Source organism: Callorhinchus milii, unplaced genomic scaffold (genome assembly GCF_018977255.1).
Source record: "Callorhinchus milii isolate IMCB2004 unplaced genomic scaffold, IMCB_Cmil_1.0 Scaffold11, whole genome shotgun sequence".
NCBI lineage: Eukaryota > Metazoa > Chordata > Chondrichthyes > Chimaeriformes > Callorhinchidae > Callorhinchus > Callorhinchus milii.
This window is the reverse complement of record NW_024704752.1, coordinates 6,884,679-6,904,875: the sequence shown is the minus strand read 5'-3', so window position 1 is coordinate 6,904,875 and position 20,197 is coordinate 6,884,679. Positions and strand designations below refer to the sequence as shown.

Sequence of the window (20,197 nt, the reverse complement as noted above, 5' to 3'; positions counted from 1 at the left end):
AATAATGATCACCTTTGCGTTGGGTATTGCCCTTCAAATCGGAAGTAAATCTCAATACGCTTAAAGGACTGTGTATTTTGTAGATGAATGTAGCAGCCAATTTGTATTCAGTGATGTCCTACAAACAGCCATGAAGTGAGTGAGCACCTTTATCTGGGGGATTGTTGCCCAGACCCCGAAAGAAACTTCTCTCTTTCGAATAGTGTCATGTGATTTTTAACATATTATTATCATCATCATCAGCGTCACTGGATGCTCAAAAGTCCTGATGTGGAGTTTGAACTCATAGCCTCCTGACTCATAGGATAGAGTTCTGAGCCAGCCTGATCCCTATATTTTTATGTAATTATTTTCAGCTTCAATTCTGAACCAAAATATCTTTTACCAATAGATTTTCTGAGCTTCCTCCTTGCCTCTCTGTCTTCCTCTAACAACCCCCCCCCACCCATTAGTCCTGTAGCTCAGTGGTTGAGCACTCGCTTTGCAAGTGAGAGACCTGAGTTCAATTCCAGGCAGAGGGCGAAACCTCGGGAAGTTTCCTTACTCCACACAGAGCCTAATAATAATCCCTCCAAAAACCAAAAACAATAATAAATTGGTCATTTTCAATCCACAACTGTTTGTGGGACATTGCTGTGCGCAATTGGCTGCCGCGTTCGCCCACAAATATACAGTCAATTCACTTTACAGTGTGTTCTGTGAAGCGCTTTGGGACGTCCTCCCGACGTGAAAAGCGCTATATCAAATGCAAGGATTATTATTATTATTATTAAAAAAACAGTTCCTGGGTAACCAGGTGCAAACATATCTGCCAATTTACATGTGTCTCACTACCCAAAGAGATTGATTAAAGTCCTTTTTGTACCTTGTAAAGCTCTCCTATAAATCACTTTCCATTTTTGACTGGAAATACAATGTCTGTTTAAATAACAAGTCGCTGTTAACTTTTTAAGGTCACTGTGCACCTCTGGTTGCTATCCATCCTGCTTTGGCTGAGAGGACAGGCAGGTCACGTACTCTCTGGCCTCTGCCATTGTTGCTCTGAAGCCATGCTACCAGGTGATCCAAAATGGTGAGACCTATACGGTAACTCCAACCTCCTGATGGCAACGACTCTTGATTGTGTTTGGCAGTTTCACTATTGAAGCAGTGACCAGGAACTGGGCTCGTGGGCAACAACAACTTGCATTTACATTATCCTCTTAAAGCAGCACCTCACAAAGACGCAAACAATATTATGTGCACAATATTATATTTGTATAGTTCCTTTCACGTGGGGAGGACGTCCCAAGGCGCCTGGTGAGGGAGGAAGAGGAGGTGACTGTGCAGCATATTGTTTTAAGAAATTAATTGGCAATTGAAAAAGATGTAGGAAGTATTAAAGGATCTTGGGAAGGTAACCAGGGTGTGGGAGTTTATGGTTGGAGTATTGGAAACTGAGAATTTAGGATTTACTTAATTTGATATACCGTGTTATGGATTGAGAATCATTATAGACCGTAAGGAGAGGTGTCAGACCGACGCAGTTGGTAGTACTCTTGCCTCTGAGTCAGAAGGTTGGGGGTTCAAGCCCCACGTCAGGAAGTGGAACTCACGGCCTGGGCTTTTTTTTACTTAATGCAGTGCTGGGATTGTGCTGCATTATTGGAGGCCCTGTCCTTCAAGTGAGATATTAAATTGAGGTCCTGCTGCTTGTTCGGGTGGATCTTAATCATGCCATGGCACGATTCAGAAAGAGAAGGGAGTTTCTCATGGTGTCCTGGCCACTAATCCACCAGATAAAATTGGTCACTCACTTGATGGATGTTTGTGCAAATTGGCTGCCATGTTCCTCTACAAATATGTAGTCAGTACACTTTACAGTAAATCTTGTGAAGTGCTTTGACAGCGTAATAAGCTGCAACGTCAAATGCAAGGATTATTTTAGGATTACTATTATTAGTGTGCAAGTTTGTGTTAACCTATACTAGTTTGGCCTTAGAGAAACCAAAGTGTAGTATACCATCATGGTTGAAAAAGCAGAGGACATCACAGAGAAGAGGTTGGGTGATGTAAAGCTCGGATTTTGAAAGCTGATTACATATGATGCTTAATGTAACTTATTTACACAAAGTATGGTGAGAATGTGGAAATCACTGCCGAAGTTGTAGTTTTAGCAAAAAAATTAATGTATAAGAGAGAACTTGATACAAACACAAGGGATAAAAGCGAGGGCAATAGAAGGGGTCGGAGCTTTTTGAAGGTTAAAGACGGACATGGACTAGTTGGGTTGAATGGCTTGTTCCTGTGCCATGTACTTTATGTAACTGCAATCAAACCTGTTCAAGCAACCACTTCCATTCTGCAACCACCCTCTGTTAACAACCATCCTGAACAGCCTGGACAGCCTGGTTTGAACACCAATGAACCCTTACTTAAATGCCACCCTTATATAAAGGCATTTTAACTCAGTGGTTGTTGAAGGGAGGTTTAACTGTTTGTTATTTCTATTTAATAATGGGGATTCATTCACTTTGGAGTTGTGTTGTACAGTACGTGTAGTTCTATGTATCTAATTAGTGCTCCAGAACAGCTCTTCTAAAGTGTGTGTCATCCTGGCTTTTGCCATTGAGTTAGGGGGATGTGGCGTTGGGACTTTGAACTCACATGGTCCAAGTTGATGTTCCAATGCATTGTTGGGGTGTTGTTGCATGGTCAGAGGTGACATCCTTTAGATGAGTCATTAAACTGAGCTCCTGTCTGTGCCTGTTCAGGTGGGCGTTAAAGATCACATGGCATTACTTGAAAAGAGAAGAAAGTTTCCCCTGGTGTCCTGGTCAACAATCCCCCAGATAAAATTGGTCATTCGTTTCTTGTCTGTTTGTGGGCCATTGCTGTTTGCAATTGGGCTGCAATGTTCACCTACAAATTCACAGTCACTGCACTTTACAGTAAAATCCTATAAAGAGCTTTGGGACATCTTCTCGACTGTGAAAGGCGCTGGATAAAATCATACAATCTTTCAGCACAGAAGGAGGCCGTTTGGCCCATTGTGGCTGTGCTGGCTTTGTAAGAACTATCAATTTATAATAATAATCCTTGCATTTGATATAGCGCTTTTCATGTCAGGAGGACGTCCCAAAGCGCTTCACAGAACGCACTGTAAAGTGAATTGACTGTATATTTGTGGGCGAACGCGGCAGCCAATTGCGCACAGCAATGTCCCACAAACAGTCGTAGATTGAAAATGACCAATTTATTATTGTTTTCGGTTTTGGAGGGATTATTATTAGGCTCTGTGTGGAGTAAGGAAACATGCCCAAGGTTTCGCCCTCTGCCTGGAATTGAACTCGGGTCTCTCACTTGCAAAGCGAGTGCTCTAACCACTGAGATACAGGACTCCACGGCAAACTTGTCCCACTCCCCTGCTCTTATCCCATAGCCTTGCAATATTTTCCTTTTCAAGTGCCTATCCAATTCAAATGCAAGGATTATTATCGTATGTCTAAGTCAACTTACTGAAATAAACATGTTTTGAAATATTGCACAGAATAATGCATTATAGTGATGGTGCCTTGATATTATAGACAGGGATTTGCTAGAGCCTCATAATAATAACAATAATAATCCTTGCATTTGACACGTCCGAGACATCTCAAAGGGCTTCACAGAATTGACTGTATATTTTGCGGGCTAAATGTGGCAGCTAATTGCACACAGCAGAGTCCCACAAACAGTCAAGAATTGAGGGACCACATTATTATAATTCAGTGTACTGAACTAATTCAGACACCTGAGGACTAACAATCCACGGGTGAATTGCCAGGCAATTAACTGACTGCCTGAAAGGTGTGTACTCCTCTGTGAATCCACCTGTTTGCCTGCAGGCAGATTCCTGTCCATATATAGACATGAAAATGCTGGACTTCAGTCAGGTAACCTTTGTGCCGTATCCAATATCTGCCCAAACTTTTATCTGTTCGGCAGATTTTTGTCATGTAATTAGAGTGTACCAATTCCAGCTGCCACAGGACTGTGTCGTTCTTGTCTGCAGAAGTCAAGATAAGAAAAAAAGAACCAGTGAGAACGTGGGTGATATTCCGTCCATTTATCAGGCAAAGGCCGTTTTAACTGGAGGAGCATTGCATGACTGCCTTGTGCATTATACCTACAAGTTAAAGGGACATTGTCACCTGGTGAGTACTGTCAACCACTTTGCTAGATAACGAAATAATACTAATAATACCTCGGCGTTTATATGTTAAAGTAAAGGTTTCAAAGCGTGCTACAAATTATCACTTAGTTAGATGTGAATGTTGTGGCACAGGCAAGGATAGACATAGGTTATATTTGCTTCAGTTCTTTCAAAATAAATCTTATTTACTGCATAGACCTAGAAAAATGATTTTCAAAGGAATATATAACATCAACAAACCATAAGAATATTTCTGCTCCTGATAAGGTGCTGACACAGAACCAGAATACTTGAAAGCATTTCGGAGTTACAACATCTATTTGCATTCATACATCGCTGATTCATGTAGGATAATGTCTCTCAGCGCTTCACAAAGACTGGATCAGACGTTGAGCATGAGAGATGGGGAAAGGGGGAGTTGATCTTTGGCGTGGTTAAAGAGGTAGGTTTTTAGGCAGGATTTAAAGACAAGGAGGGCGGGAAATAGGGTTAAAGGAAGGGCATTGCAAAGGTTAGGGAAGTAGTGGCTTGGCACAGGGGTTGCATTCTTGCCTCTGAGTCAAAAGGTTGTGGGTTCAAGCCCCATGTCGGGACTTGAACTCGTATTGTTTAAGCTGACACTCCAATGCGGCGCTAGAGGTGTGGTGCATTGTCGGAGGTGCCGTCCTTCAAATGAGACGTTAAACCGTGTGCCCGTCTATCTCTTCAGGTGGATGTTGCAGATCCCGTGGCACTATCTGAAAAGAGAAGAGATTTCTCTTCCCCGGGGTCCTGGACAACAGTCCCCCAAATAAAATTAGTCACTCATTTTGGTCTGTTTGTGGGACATTGCTGTGCGCAAACTGGCTGCCACGTTTGCCTACAAATATAGTCACTACATTTCACAGTAAATCTTGTGAAGCGATTTGAGAAGACCTTCCGATGTGATAAGGTGTTATTCCAAATGCAAGGATTATAATTACTATTATTCTAAGATGAAGGCTTGGCCATTAAAGATGGTGGAGAAGATGGCGTGGGTCGCCCAGCAAGTGAAAGCAGAGTAGATGGGGAGGTTCTAGGGCGTGAGGTGATTTATAGGTATGGGAGTAGTCTTCGCAGTAAATTTGTTGGGAAACCAGGAGACAGTGGAGCCTGGCAACATTGTGAGGATTTTAGGAGGATTTTGACAGATACTTGACAGAACTTACAATGGAGAAATTACTCACTGTTCAAACAACAGAATATATCAGTTAAAATTAGACAGTTGACCATAAGATGTAGGAGCAGGAGTAGGCCATTCAACCCCTTGAGCCTGCCCCGCCATTTAATGAGATCATGGCTCATCTTCTAACCTAATTCCATTTACCTGCCCTATTCCCCCATATCCCTTAATCCCTCTATCCTTTAGAAATCTATCAACCCCAGTCTTGAATATGATTGGAAGTCGGGTGGTTTGTTACTATACTATAATCTGACTGGATGTAGAGCAGTTGACAAGCATCTGAAACAGAATCATAGGATCCTCTTGTAGTGGTTTGGATTCCTTGCCTCTTTAAATTTCCCCCTGTATTTCTAGATTTGTTGCATGTATAAAATATCTTTTCCAAATTCTTTTGCTCTTGAAAGAATCTTTTCCTGAACAAGGATACGGCCAGTCACATCCAATGCCTTGGGACGTCCTCCCGACGTGAAAGGCGCTCTACAAATGTAATTTTGTATTGTATCTTCCAACTGAAACAATCGAGTTGTAGGCTTTCTGAACGATTTTGCAGAAGGGGGCTTCTCCTGATATTGTGCTGGCCAACAGTCCCTCCAGTTAAAATTCTCTTCTCGTATAAAATTTGAGCCGTCTCAACCTAATTCCTTCTGGGGTCCCAGTATAGCACTGCCCTGATATCTCACACCGAGGCCCATGAGAATGGTTGAGCTGGGAATGAAAAAATACATCGGTGCAATTGTTGGGGCAAGAGGTTGGGGTAGAGCAGAGGACCTATGCAAAAAATATTTAATTTCTCATTGTCAGCATCCCTCATGAGCAACGTAGAGCTTTCAGCCTCCAAACTCCTTGAAAGAAGCCCCAAACATCTTATAAAAAAACTCCTTAACTTCTCAAGTTTCTACAGGCACTTGAACCTCTCACAAAAGTGTGCAGGGGACCAGCCCTTTATAAATCCATGAATCTTGACAAAGGGGCCATTCCCACTATCTGTGAACATCCAAGAAAGCTGTCGTGCTGGCTTTCTTCAATCCTCGAGGTGAGGATTGACCAGTGGAGAGACTTTACAAAATAATTAACTGAATTAACTGGTCTCCCAGCAGTGCCTGGGGTGAGATCCCAGATGAGCTGTTCTTGGTTTGTTTGCTGGATGTGGACAATTCAAGGTAATGGGTCTGCGGGGAGTAGGGTTTAGCTGCCTCTTCCTTTATTAGTGGTAGTAAATTGGCATCTTTTTGAATCCTACCATGGGATCCGAAAACAAGCAGACAGAAACTCTGGAACTCCCTGCCTCAATCCCTCCGCCTTGCCCCCTCCTTGCCAGTGCAAATTGACTGTGGTGATCATCCACACAACACACGGACACCACTCTTTACAGTGACTCCTGTGAAGCGCTTTGGGGGCCCTCCCGACGTGAAAGGCACTGTATCAGATATTATTATTATATCAAATTCAACGTTTCGTATTGTTACAGTAACCTTACTGCCCAGTACATGGTTCATACTCCATTAAGCGCTTGACTGATCCTCCTGTAGGGTAATTGTGGTCTTGGCGGGACTATGCGGCAACCTGCTTTTGACATTAATAAATGATAGTATTTCTGAAGGTGCAGCCCTTTCCTCCTGAGAGGATTCAATAGTTCAGAGTCTCAGTTGCTAAATATATTGGGTGTGGTTGTTTTGGAATCTACAAAGGAAAATCCAGGGTATTGGGTATATGTTTATGAAGAGAGGAATGCTGTTGATGGAAGTCATAAGTCATAACCAAATTGCTCTCCTAATGGAAGTGATTTTGAACACAAGACAGATATTAGGCTTTCCTTTACCTGACCTGTTTGTAGTCTTATTTTGAAATTACGTTTGAATTTCAAAGCAAGACTATAGAGAGAGATTACAGGGCAGAGTGGTATGTATCGGGCAGCAAATTATAGTAGAGAAATGGATAACTGTACTTGCAGAACAGAGCTACCCTAGTTCATGTTTATCACCATGACTATTTTGCTTACTGCCTCACAAACCTAGAACAGCTTTCCACCCCGTGCTCAATGCTTTGTTTGTAATGCTCTTTCTTATTGTGTGTCAGCCTGGCGCAGTGGTAGTAGCACTCTCACCTCTGAGTCAGCAGGTTGTGGGTTCAAATGCCACGTTGGGACTTGGAATCAGTGTTGGGGTTGTGTTGCATTGTCAAAAGTGCGTGTGGGTGCGTTTGTGGAATATATTGTAAAGTGGATTGACTGTATATTTTATGGGTTAACTTGGTAATGTGGGAAATATTAATTAGGCTATAATATTTCATATATCTTGCAAAGCTTTGACCTCCAACAGCTCAACACCAATCAGCCTGGCAGTCCAATGCTTCAGTAATGAATAAATGACAGCTCATATCAGAGTTCCATTTTAGAAGAGAATGATAGAACCAGAGGCAGAAATGTATTCATCCTCGATTTTACATCCAGCTTGATCCAACTTTGATCCTTGCTGCCATTTCTGTGCTAACTATAACCGCACTTTTTAAAAAAAATATATAATGTCATGTTTTATTGAAACGAACTTCACATTGTAGAAGGTGAAGTATGTCTGACAGCCGCCTCACACCTTTTTTGGATTGGAATAAAGTACATTACAGGTGTGGTCTGCCGAGGACTGAAGCGATTAATCACTGTGAATGTTCACATACCTTGAGTTCAAAGTCCAGAAGTGGGGCTTTGACCGCAGCCTTCTTACTCTAAGACAAAAGTGCAACCAGCTGAGCCAGGCTGACACACATATGTGTAACATTGTACTGAGGCCAGATAGTGCACCTACTGAAGGCAATTGCCAAATAAATCTATTAAGTGTACATATATATCTGAAAATGGATATGATTAACGGTCCAGCAGCTTCAAAAGCTGAACCTGGATGATCCTTGACTATCACAGTGTGCCGTTATTAATAATTGAAAACTTATATTCTAATCTTTCTACGGCGATTGTACTGCAGTTTCTATTCTTGCTCTCCTGCTGCTTTTCTTTCAGGCAATCCAGAATAAAAGTGAGGTTTGATGTGTAGGTTTCTGCAGTGCTTGGCTGGGAAACCTCTTCTGGAGGCCAAAATGATAAATCAGCCTCTCCATCAGGTCACTTAAACTGCAATGTATAAATCTTTCCAAAGAAGTCAGTTATCAGCATTACTTGGAAAGCACACGAGTAGCTTTTATGTTTCATGTGTCTGTGTTTCACTCAAGTTTCTGATTGAAAAGTTGAGAAAAGAAATGATTGCCTTATATGGAGAAGGGGAAAAAGCTACTGGGTTTTAAGGTGATTAAAATTCCAACCTTCAGCAAAATGTGAAGTATTTAATCCTCCTTTATAGTTCTAGTCATTTTGACAACTTGATTTGAGGTTGTTGTCTTGTTATTCTGCAGTCGACTGGTTTTTGATGCTCTTTGATGCCCAGATGTTGTGAATCTGGAACTCTCTCCCCCAAAAGGCTATGGATGCTGGATCCAATCAAAAATGTTTAAGACTGAGTTGGATAGATATTTATTAGCTAAGGGTATCAAGGGATAATAATAATAACCCTTGCATTTGATCTGCCTTAATACATCTTTGAGACATTTCAAAGTGCTTCACAGAATATATGTGGGCATCTTGAAGACATGATAAAGCGCTATATCAAATGCAAGGATTATTATTATTATCAAAGCCATGCTTTTTTTTGGTGAACGGTTGTTCTGTTTATCAGAGATTTACATCAACTGTACATTTGCCCCATCCTGTTCATGTTGGTGTTTGTACTACACGAGTTTTCACCCATTCCTTTACTCCCTCCCACAACCTTTGCATTCCACTCACCCTTATTTGAAGATCTAGCTTTCTCTTAAATGCATCCATACTATCTGATTTAACCATCACTTCAGGAAGCAAGTTCCACAATCTCACTCCATTCTGCATGAAGGAGTTCCTCCGAAATTCCTTTTTTGGATTCCCTAGTCGTTCTCTTATACATGTGTCCTCTGGCTATGGACTCCCCAACCAGTGGTAACAGCCTATTTATGCTAAGGTTCACACTCTTATTTCTGCCTCCCCTCCCCATGTAGCTTTTAAATGGAATAATCGTAATCCTGCTTCTTAAATTAATTTCTCAGAATAAATAGAAGACCGTAGCAATTTTCTGCCCAGGCTTAAAGGGTTAGTTATTCATTTTCCAAGATGCCTTTTTTAATTTTCTCTGCATTAATTTGGATTACAGTTGCTTATGAATGTAATTACGTTCAGTCCTTTGTAGGTCGCTGGGGTGGTGCTGTATGGCTTCAGTTTAATTAATCTTTGGGTCCTTCATACAGAATCGCCTGTTGGTTCTGTTAAACCTGCTGCAGTGATGAAGTGTCATTAGCATCAGAAAAGTTCCCTGTCTGACAAGATTTGTGATCATTCTGTTGATCAATCCCGTTAGAGCACCCAATTCTGTTTGTAGGACATTCCTGTGCACAATTGGGCTGCTGCATTTACCGATTAAAAGAATACAGTAAATCCACTTCACAATAAACCGTGTGAAGAACTTTGGGATCCCTTTCCAATATGACAGGTGCAATACCAATTGCAAGGATTATTACTATTGCTTTTAAAATCTCAAAAATCACTGAAATTAAAAATATACACAGTTGCTACATTTCGCAACAAATCCTGCCGAGCACGTTGAGACGTTTCAACGACGTGGTGAGGCACTGCATCAAATGTAAGGATTATTATTATTAGTGTTTTATTTAACCCATTGTGCGATCAAAAGAGATTTCCTGCACAGTTCATAGCAAAATCCATAACAAAAACGAAAAATATAACGTGTCTTCATGAATGTCCCTTCAGATGATGGGATGTTAATGTAATTCATTCTATATAATCCGTTTTACATAGCTTGCTGCCTGACTGGAGTTTTACATTGCAGATGTGAGCAAGATTTTGCAGCGTCTCAGTAATTGATGAATGAACAACTAATAAAATGATGCTTTTCACATTCCTTCAAGGTACCAGAATGGCAAACAGCTGAAAACCTTTTATGCATGTGTGTCTGTGCACTTTCTATTAATAGGCACTCTGATGTCCCTGAGCTTTCACTAGGAATTGCTTGAAGGCATAATGTCTTGCTGAGATCTGTCATTGAGGGTGGTCTGTCAATCAAAGTCATTGAAGTAATAATGAACAGTAATGTAGGAGTGCATTGCTGGATTACAGACCGCAGCTAGCCTCCAGCACCGAAAAATGCTAATCTTGTCATACCCGGCTGCTGGGGCCAGGGCTGGGAATGAATTGCCTCCGAAAGTTCATTGCATTAATTTAGGAAATGTGTGTTTAGGATTTACATGAGGGTAATTGGAATATTCGTTGCAGAGCTACTTTGATGATAAGTACTGGGGACAAGAATAAAAATAACTTTGTGCGTGTATGTGTGTGAGTGTGTGTATGTATATATTTTATAATAATCCCGGCATTCAATATAGAGCCTTATCAAGTCTTCGAGATGTCTCAAAGTGCTTCACAGGACACTGTAAAGTGAATTGACTATATTTTGTGAGTGAAACACAGCAGCCAATTGCACACATCAGGGTTTCATAAACAGTCGTGGATTAAGTGACCACTAGGTAAACTCGCCTAATGTTTTTCTGTTTTATACATAACTAAATATAGAATAACTCCTGGATTGGATGCACTCCTTCACATTTGAGGTAGATAGATTTTTGTTAGATAAGGGCATCAAGGGATATCGAGCAAAAACTGGTAAATGGAGTTAAGGTGCAGATCAGCCATTATCTAATAGAATGGCAGAACAGGCTTGAGGGGCTGAATGGCCTACTCTTGTTCCTATGTTCATCTGAAAAATGATACCTCCAATATGCAGCACACCCCCAGCACTGCATTGGCTACACAAGCTGGAAGTCCCGAGGTGGGACTTTGAGTGATACAAACTGAGACAGGCTGATACATGGAAAATTCCCAAACCAGATGAGTCCGTTCCCTTTGGGACAGTGACATTAAAAGGCTCCAACTCCTTTTGAGAAAGCCTGGATTGAGAATGCACTCTGCCAACCTGCTTTTCCTTAGTGATGTTTGGGGTTAAATAAATATAAATTTGTATTGTTGTAATGTATTATGTAAAAACCTGTAGATTGTAGGAGAAAGGAAGATAGGGAGAGGTCCGGAGTTCCATGATGTGGTAGGAAATATTAATAAGCATTTGATGTAGCAACTTATGTCGTTGAGATGTCTCAAAGTGCTTCACAGGATATACTGTAAAGTGGAGTGACTGTGTATTTCGTGGGTGAAACATGGCAGCCAGTTTCCGCACAACAATGTCACACAAACAGCCATGAAGCGAATGACCAATTTTATTTGGGGGATTGTTGGCCAGGACATCGGGAGACAGAAACTCCCTTCTCTTTTTGAATAGTGCCACAGGATCTTTAACGTCCACCTGGGCTTGGCAGACAGAATCTCAGTTTAACGTCTCATCCGAAGGACCCACGGGAACATCCAATTGATTCTGTCTCTGCGTTCTTTTGGGAAAGCGCACTCCACAATCCGTGAAGTGCAAGTTGTTTCAAAAGTGTTCACATTGCTAAACCTGGTAAAGTAAATCCTGGGCTTTATACCACGTTAATTTGAATGTTTTTATTCGGATCATCTTAAGTGCTTTTGTGTTGTAAAAGCAAAGAGCTCAGGTTGTCACTTCAAGGCTTCCTTTGATACAATTCTTATTTGTCTGCTCTGTGGGAACCTTCAGCTCATTGTACCAGGGAAATAAGGAGATCTAAAGAGGAAGAAAAGGAAGTGTTCAGCTATTACCTGCCAGACTCGCTGTAATTGATCCACTTCTGACACAATTAATAATGTAAAACCTTCACCGTCTTTTAGAGACTGGGCTGTCATCGGCTTAAGAAGCGACTTCTGGTTAATTGCTTTGCTATAATGTGAAATGACTGCTTGAGTTTGTCATGTGCAGAGAATCCCTGCCCAACATTGGTAAGTCGGAAAGACCAACACTGCCATAAAGAATATAATTATTGCTAGTCTCCCAGAGCAGATTGTCTAAACCTGTTTAGATATTGATACCTGTGGGTTGCTATGGGAAGATTCTATCTCTTTTAAGTGCACTTACAAACGAGAAGTAAGGCTGTTGGCTGTTTCTCCTGAACAAAACTGAATTTTTACACTCAAATACGGTAAGTGCTATTTATCATCCCACCCACAGCTCTCCATTTGATTGATTGAAGGTGTTAATACAATGTCTTTCGGGCTGCGCTAATGAATTGTTACGATCCTAAGGATTTCAATCGAAAGCTGCAATGCAATCAGTTTTCACTGTCAACGCGTTATAACATTTGAATATAGTTCCTGCATTAAAACAATTTTTTGACTCGTGTCATCTTGCCCTGGTTTCAAGGGAGCTTGTTAGTGATGATTAAACCTCTGGGTGACCTGACCAGTGAAATGTCAGAGAGACTGTGTACCTCTGCCTCTTCTATTCGCTTTGGTGATTGAAGCCTTGATGGTACAGATACATTTCCATCCTCGGATGCGTGCCTTAACCTTGGCAGCTACAAAGACAAAATCGTTCATTGTGCTGCTGATGTTTATGTATAATTGATCTCTCTCCGTTTCATTTCCATACTTGATGCTGATTATTGAAGCAGCGTAGTGCCCTGTTGAGGTACAACATCTATTTATCTAAGAAGGGATGGAAGTCTTGCATCCACTTTCTTTGCCTCAAAATGCATCGCCGAAGTTGGTTTTAGGTGCACTTTATTGCACTCCCTTTTAATTATAATAATCCCTTTGATGTAGCCCCTTATCACATCGTTGAGACGTCTCAAAGCGCTTCATAGAATAAAGTGGAGTGACTGTATTTTGTGGGTGAAACGCAACAGCCAATTGCACAGTGAATTAATGCCTTTGAATCACCTAGATTCACAGCAATATTTTTAGATTTATACCATCTTTCATGTGGGACAATGGGTCAAAGTGCTTCACAGGCCTGATGAGAGCCTGATCTGGGGGTGGTGGAGCTGAGAAATGTCAGCATAGAGGCAGGACATTTGGTCCCAACTCGCCTTTGCTGGTGTTTATACTCCACACAAACTCCACCCCACTTATTCCTCTCTACCCTCCCAGTCCTTCAGATGAGATGTTAAGCCAAGGTCCGCTCTAGCTGTTAAGCTGCATGTTACAGATCCCATGGCACTATTCAAAAAGAGGTTTTGGAAAATTGCTGTGCATGACTGGCTGCTGCATTTCTCCCACAAAACACACAGTTACTCCACTTTACGGTATATACTGTGAAGCACTTTGAGACATCTCGACGACATGATCAGGCGCTATATCAAATGCAAGGATTATTATTCTCTTCGCACTCATGTATGCATCAACTGTCGTCTTAAATGCATTTCTTTCAACCACAGCTTCCGACGAATTCACTGCAAACAAAATACAGTCACTACGTTTTACAATAAATCCCGTGAAGCACTTTGAGACATCCCTTTGACCGAGTGCTATATCAAGTGAAAAGATTTTTTTTATTATAAAGGAACTGTTGTGATTTGTGACACTGAGTTTTCATTCATAAAAGTTCAAGAATCCCAACAGCACCATCCCAACCCTGAATTTTTATCTGAGAAATTCAGCAATCATTGAAATAGACCAGATAGAATAAATCTGAGTGTAACAAAGTGTCTTTGTGGGTATTTTTCCACTAAATGGCACTGGTGTAGGTAGTTCAAGGTCCTGCTGCAGTGTTGGATGCAGACAGTCAACACTGAAATGCCAGCATGTTAAATCTTGCACTCGTGTTAAATGCAGTTCTTATGAGTAACACGTGAACATTAGACATTTCAACAATGAGCAGGATATAAATGAAGAGACACACACGGTTTGCAGAAAGGGGAACTGCTAAGTCTGAACTCTAAACCCTAATCTGGTTCCACATTTTCGCTGCAATAAGGATAGATTAGAGTCCAGAGTTGAAACTTTTCTCTCATTGCGGAAATTCTGATCACAAAAGGCTGAAGGTGATGGAAATGATCTGGAGAATCATAGAAATTTGCAGCACAGAAGAAGGGAATTCGGCCCAATAAAGTCCACAGTGGCTCTCAGAGAAAGATGTTCATTCAATCCCACTGCCCTACCTTATCTTTTCAAAAAGAAATAAAGCTTATCTTTGCATTTGATATATCGCCTTATCACTTTGTATTTCATTTGCAACATTATAAGCAATTTACCAGCTGTAAGTTAGGAGTGATATGATTTCAAGCCTGAAAACAAAGCTTCATGGTACTTAAAAGGTGAAAGCTTCTTTAGGATTTTTTTTAGGTTTAGTAAGAGTTTGAACGCTATCTGATCCGGCTGTTGTCGCTCTGGCTGTCGAGGATCAGTGTTTGGAGGTTTGGGTGACATCTCTGCAAATCTCTGATTGCTGGCATTTCAGTTTCACAGAGGAAAGAGCAGTGAAACCCGGAAGTTTGGCTCCCAGGCAAACCAGAGTTCCCAGAATTGCACAGTTGGCAGAATCCCAAAGTTTGACCACTGGTTACAAACCTGCTTGTAAACTAGATACCTAGTTTAATAGGCTATTAAATCATGCTTGTCCCTTTCAAATTGTGCACATTATTCTGTGCTGTAAATGTTTATGCTTCTATTTCTCAAGTGTGTGTGATTTGGCTTTCTGTCATAACAGTGAAGCTGTTCTTTTCAAAATATCCCAAATTGTATAAAGTGCTTGCTGATTTCATGACTTTAAAATGATGTGGAATATTAACGATTCTGAATCAGCGAATGTTCCCACACATGATCTATAAGTAACCAGTTTACTGATTAAAACATTTATTTTTGCATTTGATACTGTGCCTTTAATATCCAAAGGATGTCTCAAAGTGCTTCACAGGAAAGCGTAGTGACTGTGTATGTGGTCGGCAAACATGGCAGCCAAATTTGTACAATTAACAACCATGAAGCCTAAAACCAGTTTTATTGGGAAATTGTTGGCTAGGATACTGGGAAAAACTCCTGTCTCTTTTCAAACAGTGCCATTGCCAAGATGTATTTTGATTTTTGCAATGAGGTTTAAGAGCATACTTTATACATGAATGACCTGAGATATTCCTCATTTTTCACCTATTTACAGAAATTCTGTAGTGATGGTTATTGCCTTTTGTGAGCGAGAGAGATCAGACCATTGATTTATCACTTTGGCACAACAATTCAAGGCAAGGGTAGGTAGAACGCCTCAGTCATGTTTGAAGGAATGTCACAGCCACTGAGTAGCAGTGAATTCAGGTCAAAGAATGTGCACACTAAGTGAATGTTGAGATTCATAAAAGGGAGTACAGACAGGCTCAGTTCCAAGTTCATAAACCAATTGGCTGACTCGTCACAGAGAAGGCACTGCCCGGAGTAATCGAACACGACTGTTACAGGGACAGTCGTGAAATATGTGCTTGGTCCAGAACCTCACACGGAAGGCAAGGTTCAGAGAGGGTCAAAGTCAGAGCTCGAATGCAGCTGACCTTATGCTGATACCATCTATCATAGGCTCCTCCCTCTCAAAGTTGGCCGGACTGGATGATGCAGAATAACATAGTTAGTTCTGCTGGATCGCTGCCTGGTTCCCATGGAATTGTTGGCACCTTTTGTTCTCTTTTGCATTTATTATTTGATCCCACACCGTATCCAGCTCGAGACCTCTTCTTCTTACACCGAGTGAAAGGCATTGATTGTGGTCTGGTGACTGGACAATGTAGGATTCCAGCAAACAATTCTCCCAATTAAAAGGGCTCCTTTTGACTGCTGACTTGATCAGATGTGTCCCTAACATCTGGGGCTAGGAATGTTGTAAATGAGATTGCAGGTCATGTTCATAATAATAATCCTTGCATTTGATATAGAGTCTTGATGGAGCAGGCCGGATACAGCTGCTCCATGTCTCCCACCCGACTCGCCCTACCATCGGTGGCCGGGCTTTCAACCTCCCGGCCCCCGCCCTTTGGAACTCCATCCCACAATCCCTTCGCCTTGCTCCCTCCCTTGCCTACTTCAAGGCACAACTCAAGACTCTCCTTTTCAACTGTGCTTCAGCCGCCCTCCTAACTCTCTGCCCTCCCTTAACCCAATCCTGCCCCCCACACTCGGATCCTGATCCCCAACTGTTCAGCGCCTTGGGACTTCCTCCCGACATGAAAGGTGCTCTACAAATGTAATTTTGTTGTTGTCTTATCAGGTTATTGAGATATCTCAAAGCACTTCACAGAATATACTGTAAAGTGAATTGATTGTATATTTTGTGGGTGAAACACAGCAGCCAATTGCGCACAGCACTATCCTACAAAGAGTCATGGATTGAGTGACCAAATTATTTTTTTAAAGGGATTATTTCTCCTGCCAATCGATGGAACAATTAGGTTCCTACTTACTGCTAGGTAAACCGAGGTGTGTGGAGTAAGGAGACTTGCCTAGGGTTTCACCCTGCCCGGGAATCAAACCCGGGTCCTCTCTCTTGCGAGGCGATTGCTCTAACCAATATGCTACAGAACTCTATATAACACAATTGTTTTTATTTAATTGTAAGAATAATAAGAACACGTGTGTCCTTGTAGCGTCTTATAACATAGCTGTTAGTTGTGTAGCAAGGTTTGGACCAGGACAGAGAGCTGTCCGTCTGTTGAATTGGGCAAAGTGTGAAGGGGGAATGGAAGAGGGTTGTGATACGTGGCACAGCCAAGGACCCACTGTTCTCCTGCAAACTGGTACATGTGCATAAAAGCTGTGAGCAAAACGTATGCCAAATCACAGGATCAGAGCTGACGCCAGCCACACCCTGTGATCCTGCTGCTCAATCTTTGCTCAGTGTGATTTGTTTTTCTTCCCGCTGTGAGGTTTCTGAAACTAAAGACCAAGATATTGTAGAGGAGCCCAAGTGTCGTAATTGTGCTCTCCTCAGTCTTTGAGAACATACATCTCCCCCTCCCCTTCCCCTTCGAACCTGCACCTGGTTATAACTTTTAGCAGATGGTGGATATTTGTGCTGCAGTAAAGACTTCTGCTGGATTGTGGGTTAGACTGAAGTTATTTCACTAGAGAGCCTGGCTATTCTAAGGTGTGTTGCCTGTTAAGATTTTGTTTGTTTACTTAGAAAGATGTTTTTTTTAGTACGAAAACAGAAATTTGGTAATTTGAGAGAGAAATTTTTAAAAACTTCCGATTTCCCCTTTAAAGGTAATTTCTATAATACGAGCATGTGTGAGTGTGTGATGTGTGTTGTGTGTGTGTGTTGGAAGAAAGGAGTTTTGTATGTGTCTCTTAAATTAGAATATAAATCTGGTGCTGCTAGAAAACTAACACGTAAAATCACCTAAATAAGCCCAAATAAAAAATAAAGAAAATAAAAAATATTTTTGGTTCTTTCCTCCTCCATCCCTTCAGATCCTACCCTCCGCTCAATATATATATAATAAAAATGAAACATAATATAAGAAAAAAAATAAAGTAAACCAGGATTTGAACCTGTGACTTTGTGGCCTGTTATGGCTTAGTGATGTATTCAAAGAGACTCCGCAAAATATATTTTTATTATAATAATCCTTACTAATATCAAACTTCTCAAAGCGCTTTGTAAAGCTGCTGTAAAGTGTAGTGACAGTGTATTTATAGGTGAATGGAGCATCCTGATTTGCACATGGCAGTGTCCCACAAACACACCAGAAATGAATGAGCATTTTTTTGTAATCTAGGGATTGTTGAGCAGATCCCTGGGAGAAACCTCCATCTCTTTTTAAACAGTGACGAGGTATCTTCAATATCCAGCTGGTCAGGTAGACGGGACCTGGGTTTAAAGTTTCATCTGAAGGACTGCACGCTTTATAATGCAGTGCTTCCTCTTTGAAACCTTTGTGTCAGATTGATTTATCTTAATATATATTTGCTGTGCAAATAATTTAGAGAGAGTAGAGAAAGCAAGTGTTTATACTAGGGGTGGAGCCCAAGGAATAGTTCAGTGATCGACCACGTTCTCACAGGATTTTCAACAATCGCTGAGGTTCCCACATAGCTCGTCACCACCAAGTTTTGTCCTTGGCTCTATTGTATTTGAGGAAGGAGCAAAACTCAAAGAAGTGAATGTAATATCAGGAAAGAATTGTCTTTTTACTATCAGTATTTTATTGTCAGCCAGGATACTAGGAGAAACTTGTTTCTCTTTCCAAAAAGTGCTAATGCCAGGATGTAGTTTGATATTTACAAAGAGGTTACTTACGCATGTACTTTATCTACGAATAACCTGAAATATTTTGAATGTTTCATCTGTTTATTGATGATCAGAGTCCAGGAACAAATAAGTTTCTTTTGTTAATTTGAAACGCTGTGTCAAAAATCAATTTAGTTCTGGACTTTATCCTAGGTCTGAAGTCCTGAGAGAAGCCAGTTGGATTGGAAGATGATGGCAAACTTCACGACTCAGATCCCCCGCGAGGAGCTGGAAGAAATGAGGGAAGCTTTTAACAAGATAGGTAGGAATTTTACCTACTACTATATTTAAACATTATGATTCAGGGCTCCCTTTAGTTGGTCAATGCTGCACATTGTGTGGTGCTCAGTCACACTGACCGAGAAGATCTCTTGTAGACATGGTCCAGGGTGGTCCAACTGGCAACATCTGAACCATTTCCATCTTGACGAGCAAATACAGGCGACGCGCAGGCCCTGAGTCAATCAGGAGACAGTCACCACGGGCTCAGGCTCTGCCCGCAACGAGACTAGTCAATCATGGTAAAATATTGCTTACACGGCCCGTGGATGTTTCTCAGGTCCATTATTCATCCCTCAGCAGCCAAAAGGTTGTCATAGTCAATCACAGCCCAGGACAGCCGATGTAGTACTCGCTACCTTTGGTCGTTATCTGTTTTCCCAGATCATTGTCAATTTCAACTGGCGCTTTTCCATTAATAAGGTATGTGACAAGCTGGAGCTGGTCATGAGACTGCAGGAGTAGAAACCAATGCTTCTTTTAAAGTCCACAATTATTCTTTATTTTGTTAGACATTAAACACTGTGGCTATGTCAGCCACTACGAGCTCCAAGACCTCTTCAAGGAGACAAACCTCCGTCTGCCTGGCTACAGGGTGCGTGACATTGTGGAACAGATAATCACGGCTGCAGATCACAACCAAGATGGGAAAATCGACTTTGACGAGTTTGTGTCGGTGAGTTAGAGGCAGCTTTTAATTTTAATAATAGAAATAATAATAATCATTCTTGCATTCGATAAAGCACCTTATCACGTCGATGAGACATCTCAAAGCGCTTCACAGAATATACTATAAAGTGAAATAAAAGCAGAAGTCGCTGGGAACACTCAGCAAGTCAGGCAGCATCTATGGAGGGAGGAAAGTGGGTTAACGTTTCGGGTCAATGACCTGCTTGGCCCTTTGTGAAAATAAAACCCAGGATTCTCTCTCCTACGGGGCCTTGCCTAATGCTTAAACCCATCAGAACAAAACAAGTGCTGTGATTTCCCCAGGCTGGCTTAACTCTGGTAATTAAAGAACAATAATGATAGCAAAAAGGTGAAAGTACAGATGGTTAATTTATTTATTGGCACATTGCATTCCTCACTCATAAACTCACAAAAATATTTCTTTCCTCGTTGGACTTTGCTAAAGGTAGATATGACATTGAAATAAAAAATCTTTTCACACATTGAAGCGATGGACATCAAGGTTCAGAAAGAGTGCACTTTGTCACCTTTGCTTTCGAATCATTAGTATTGAGCGCTCTCAGGTCAGATGTTGAGAAAAATTCCCAACATCACAGC

At 41.3% G+C, this 20,197-nt stretch overlaps 1 protein-coding gene across 2 annotated transcripts in view; it reads left to right on the top strand.

Annotated features, from left to right (window-relative positions):
* The window catches only part of LOC103178143 (plastin-1), a 39,810-nt gene that overhangs the window by 3,710 nt on the left and 15,903 nt on the right, over nucleotides 1–20,197 (top strand). The window contains exons 2-4 of one of the 2 annotated variants that reach the window (XM_007892840.2): nucleotides 4,034–4,175; nucleotides 18,785–18,893; nucleotides 19,423–19,586. In XM_007892840.2, the coding sequence (XP_007891031.1) occupies nucleotides 18,821–18,893; nucleotides 19,423–19,586 (237 nt within the window). In that variant the 5' untranslated portion in view covers nucleotides 4,034–4,175; nucleotides 18,785–18,820. The remainder of the gene's footprint in view (nucleotides 1–4,033; nucleotides 4,176–18,784; nucleotides 18,894–19,422; nucleotides 19,587–20,197) is intronic. The other variant, XM_007892757.2, reaches the window with a different exon arrangement.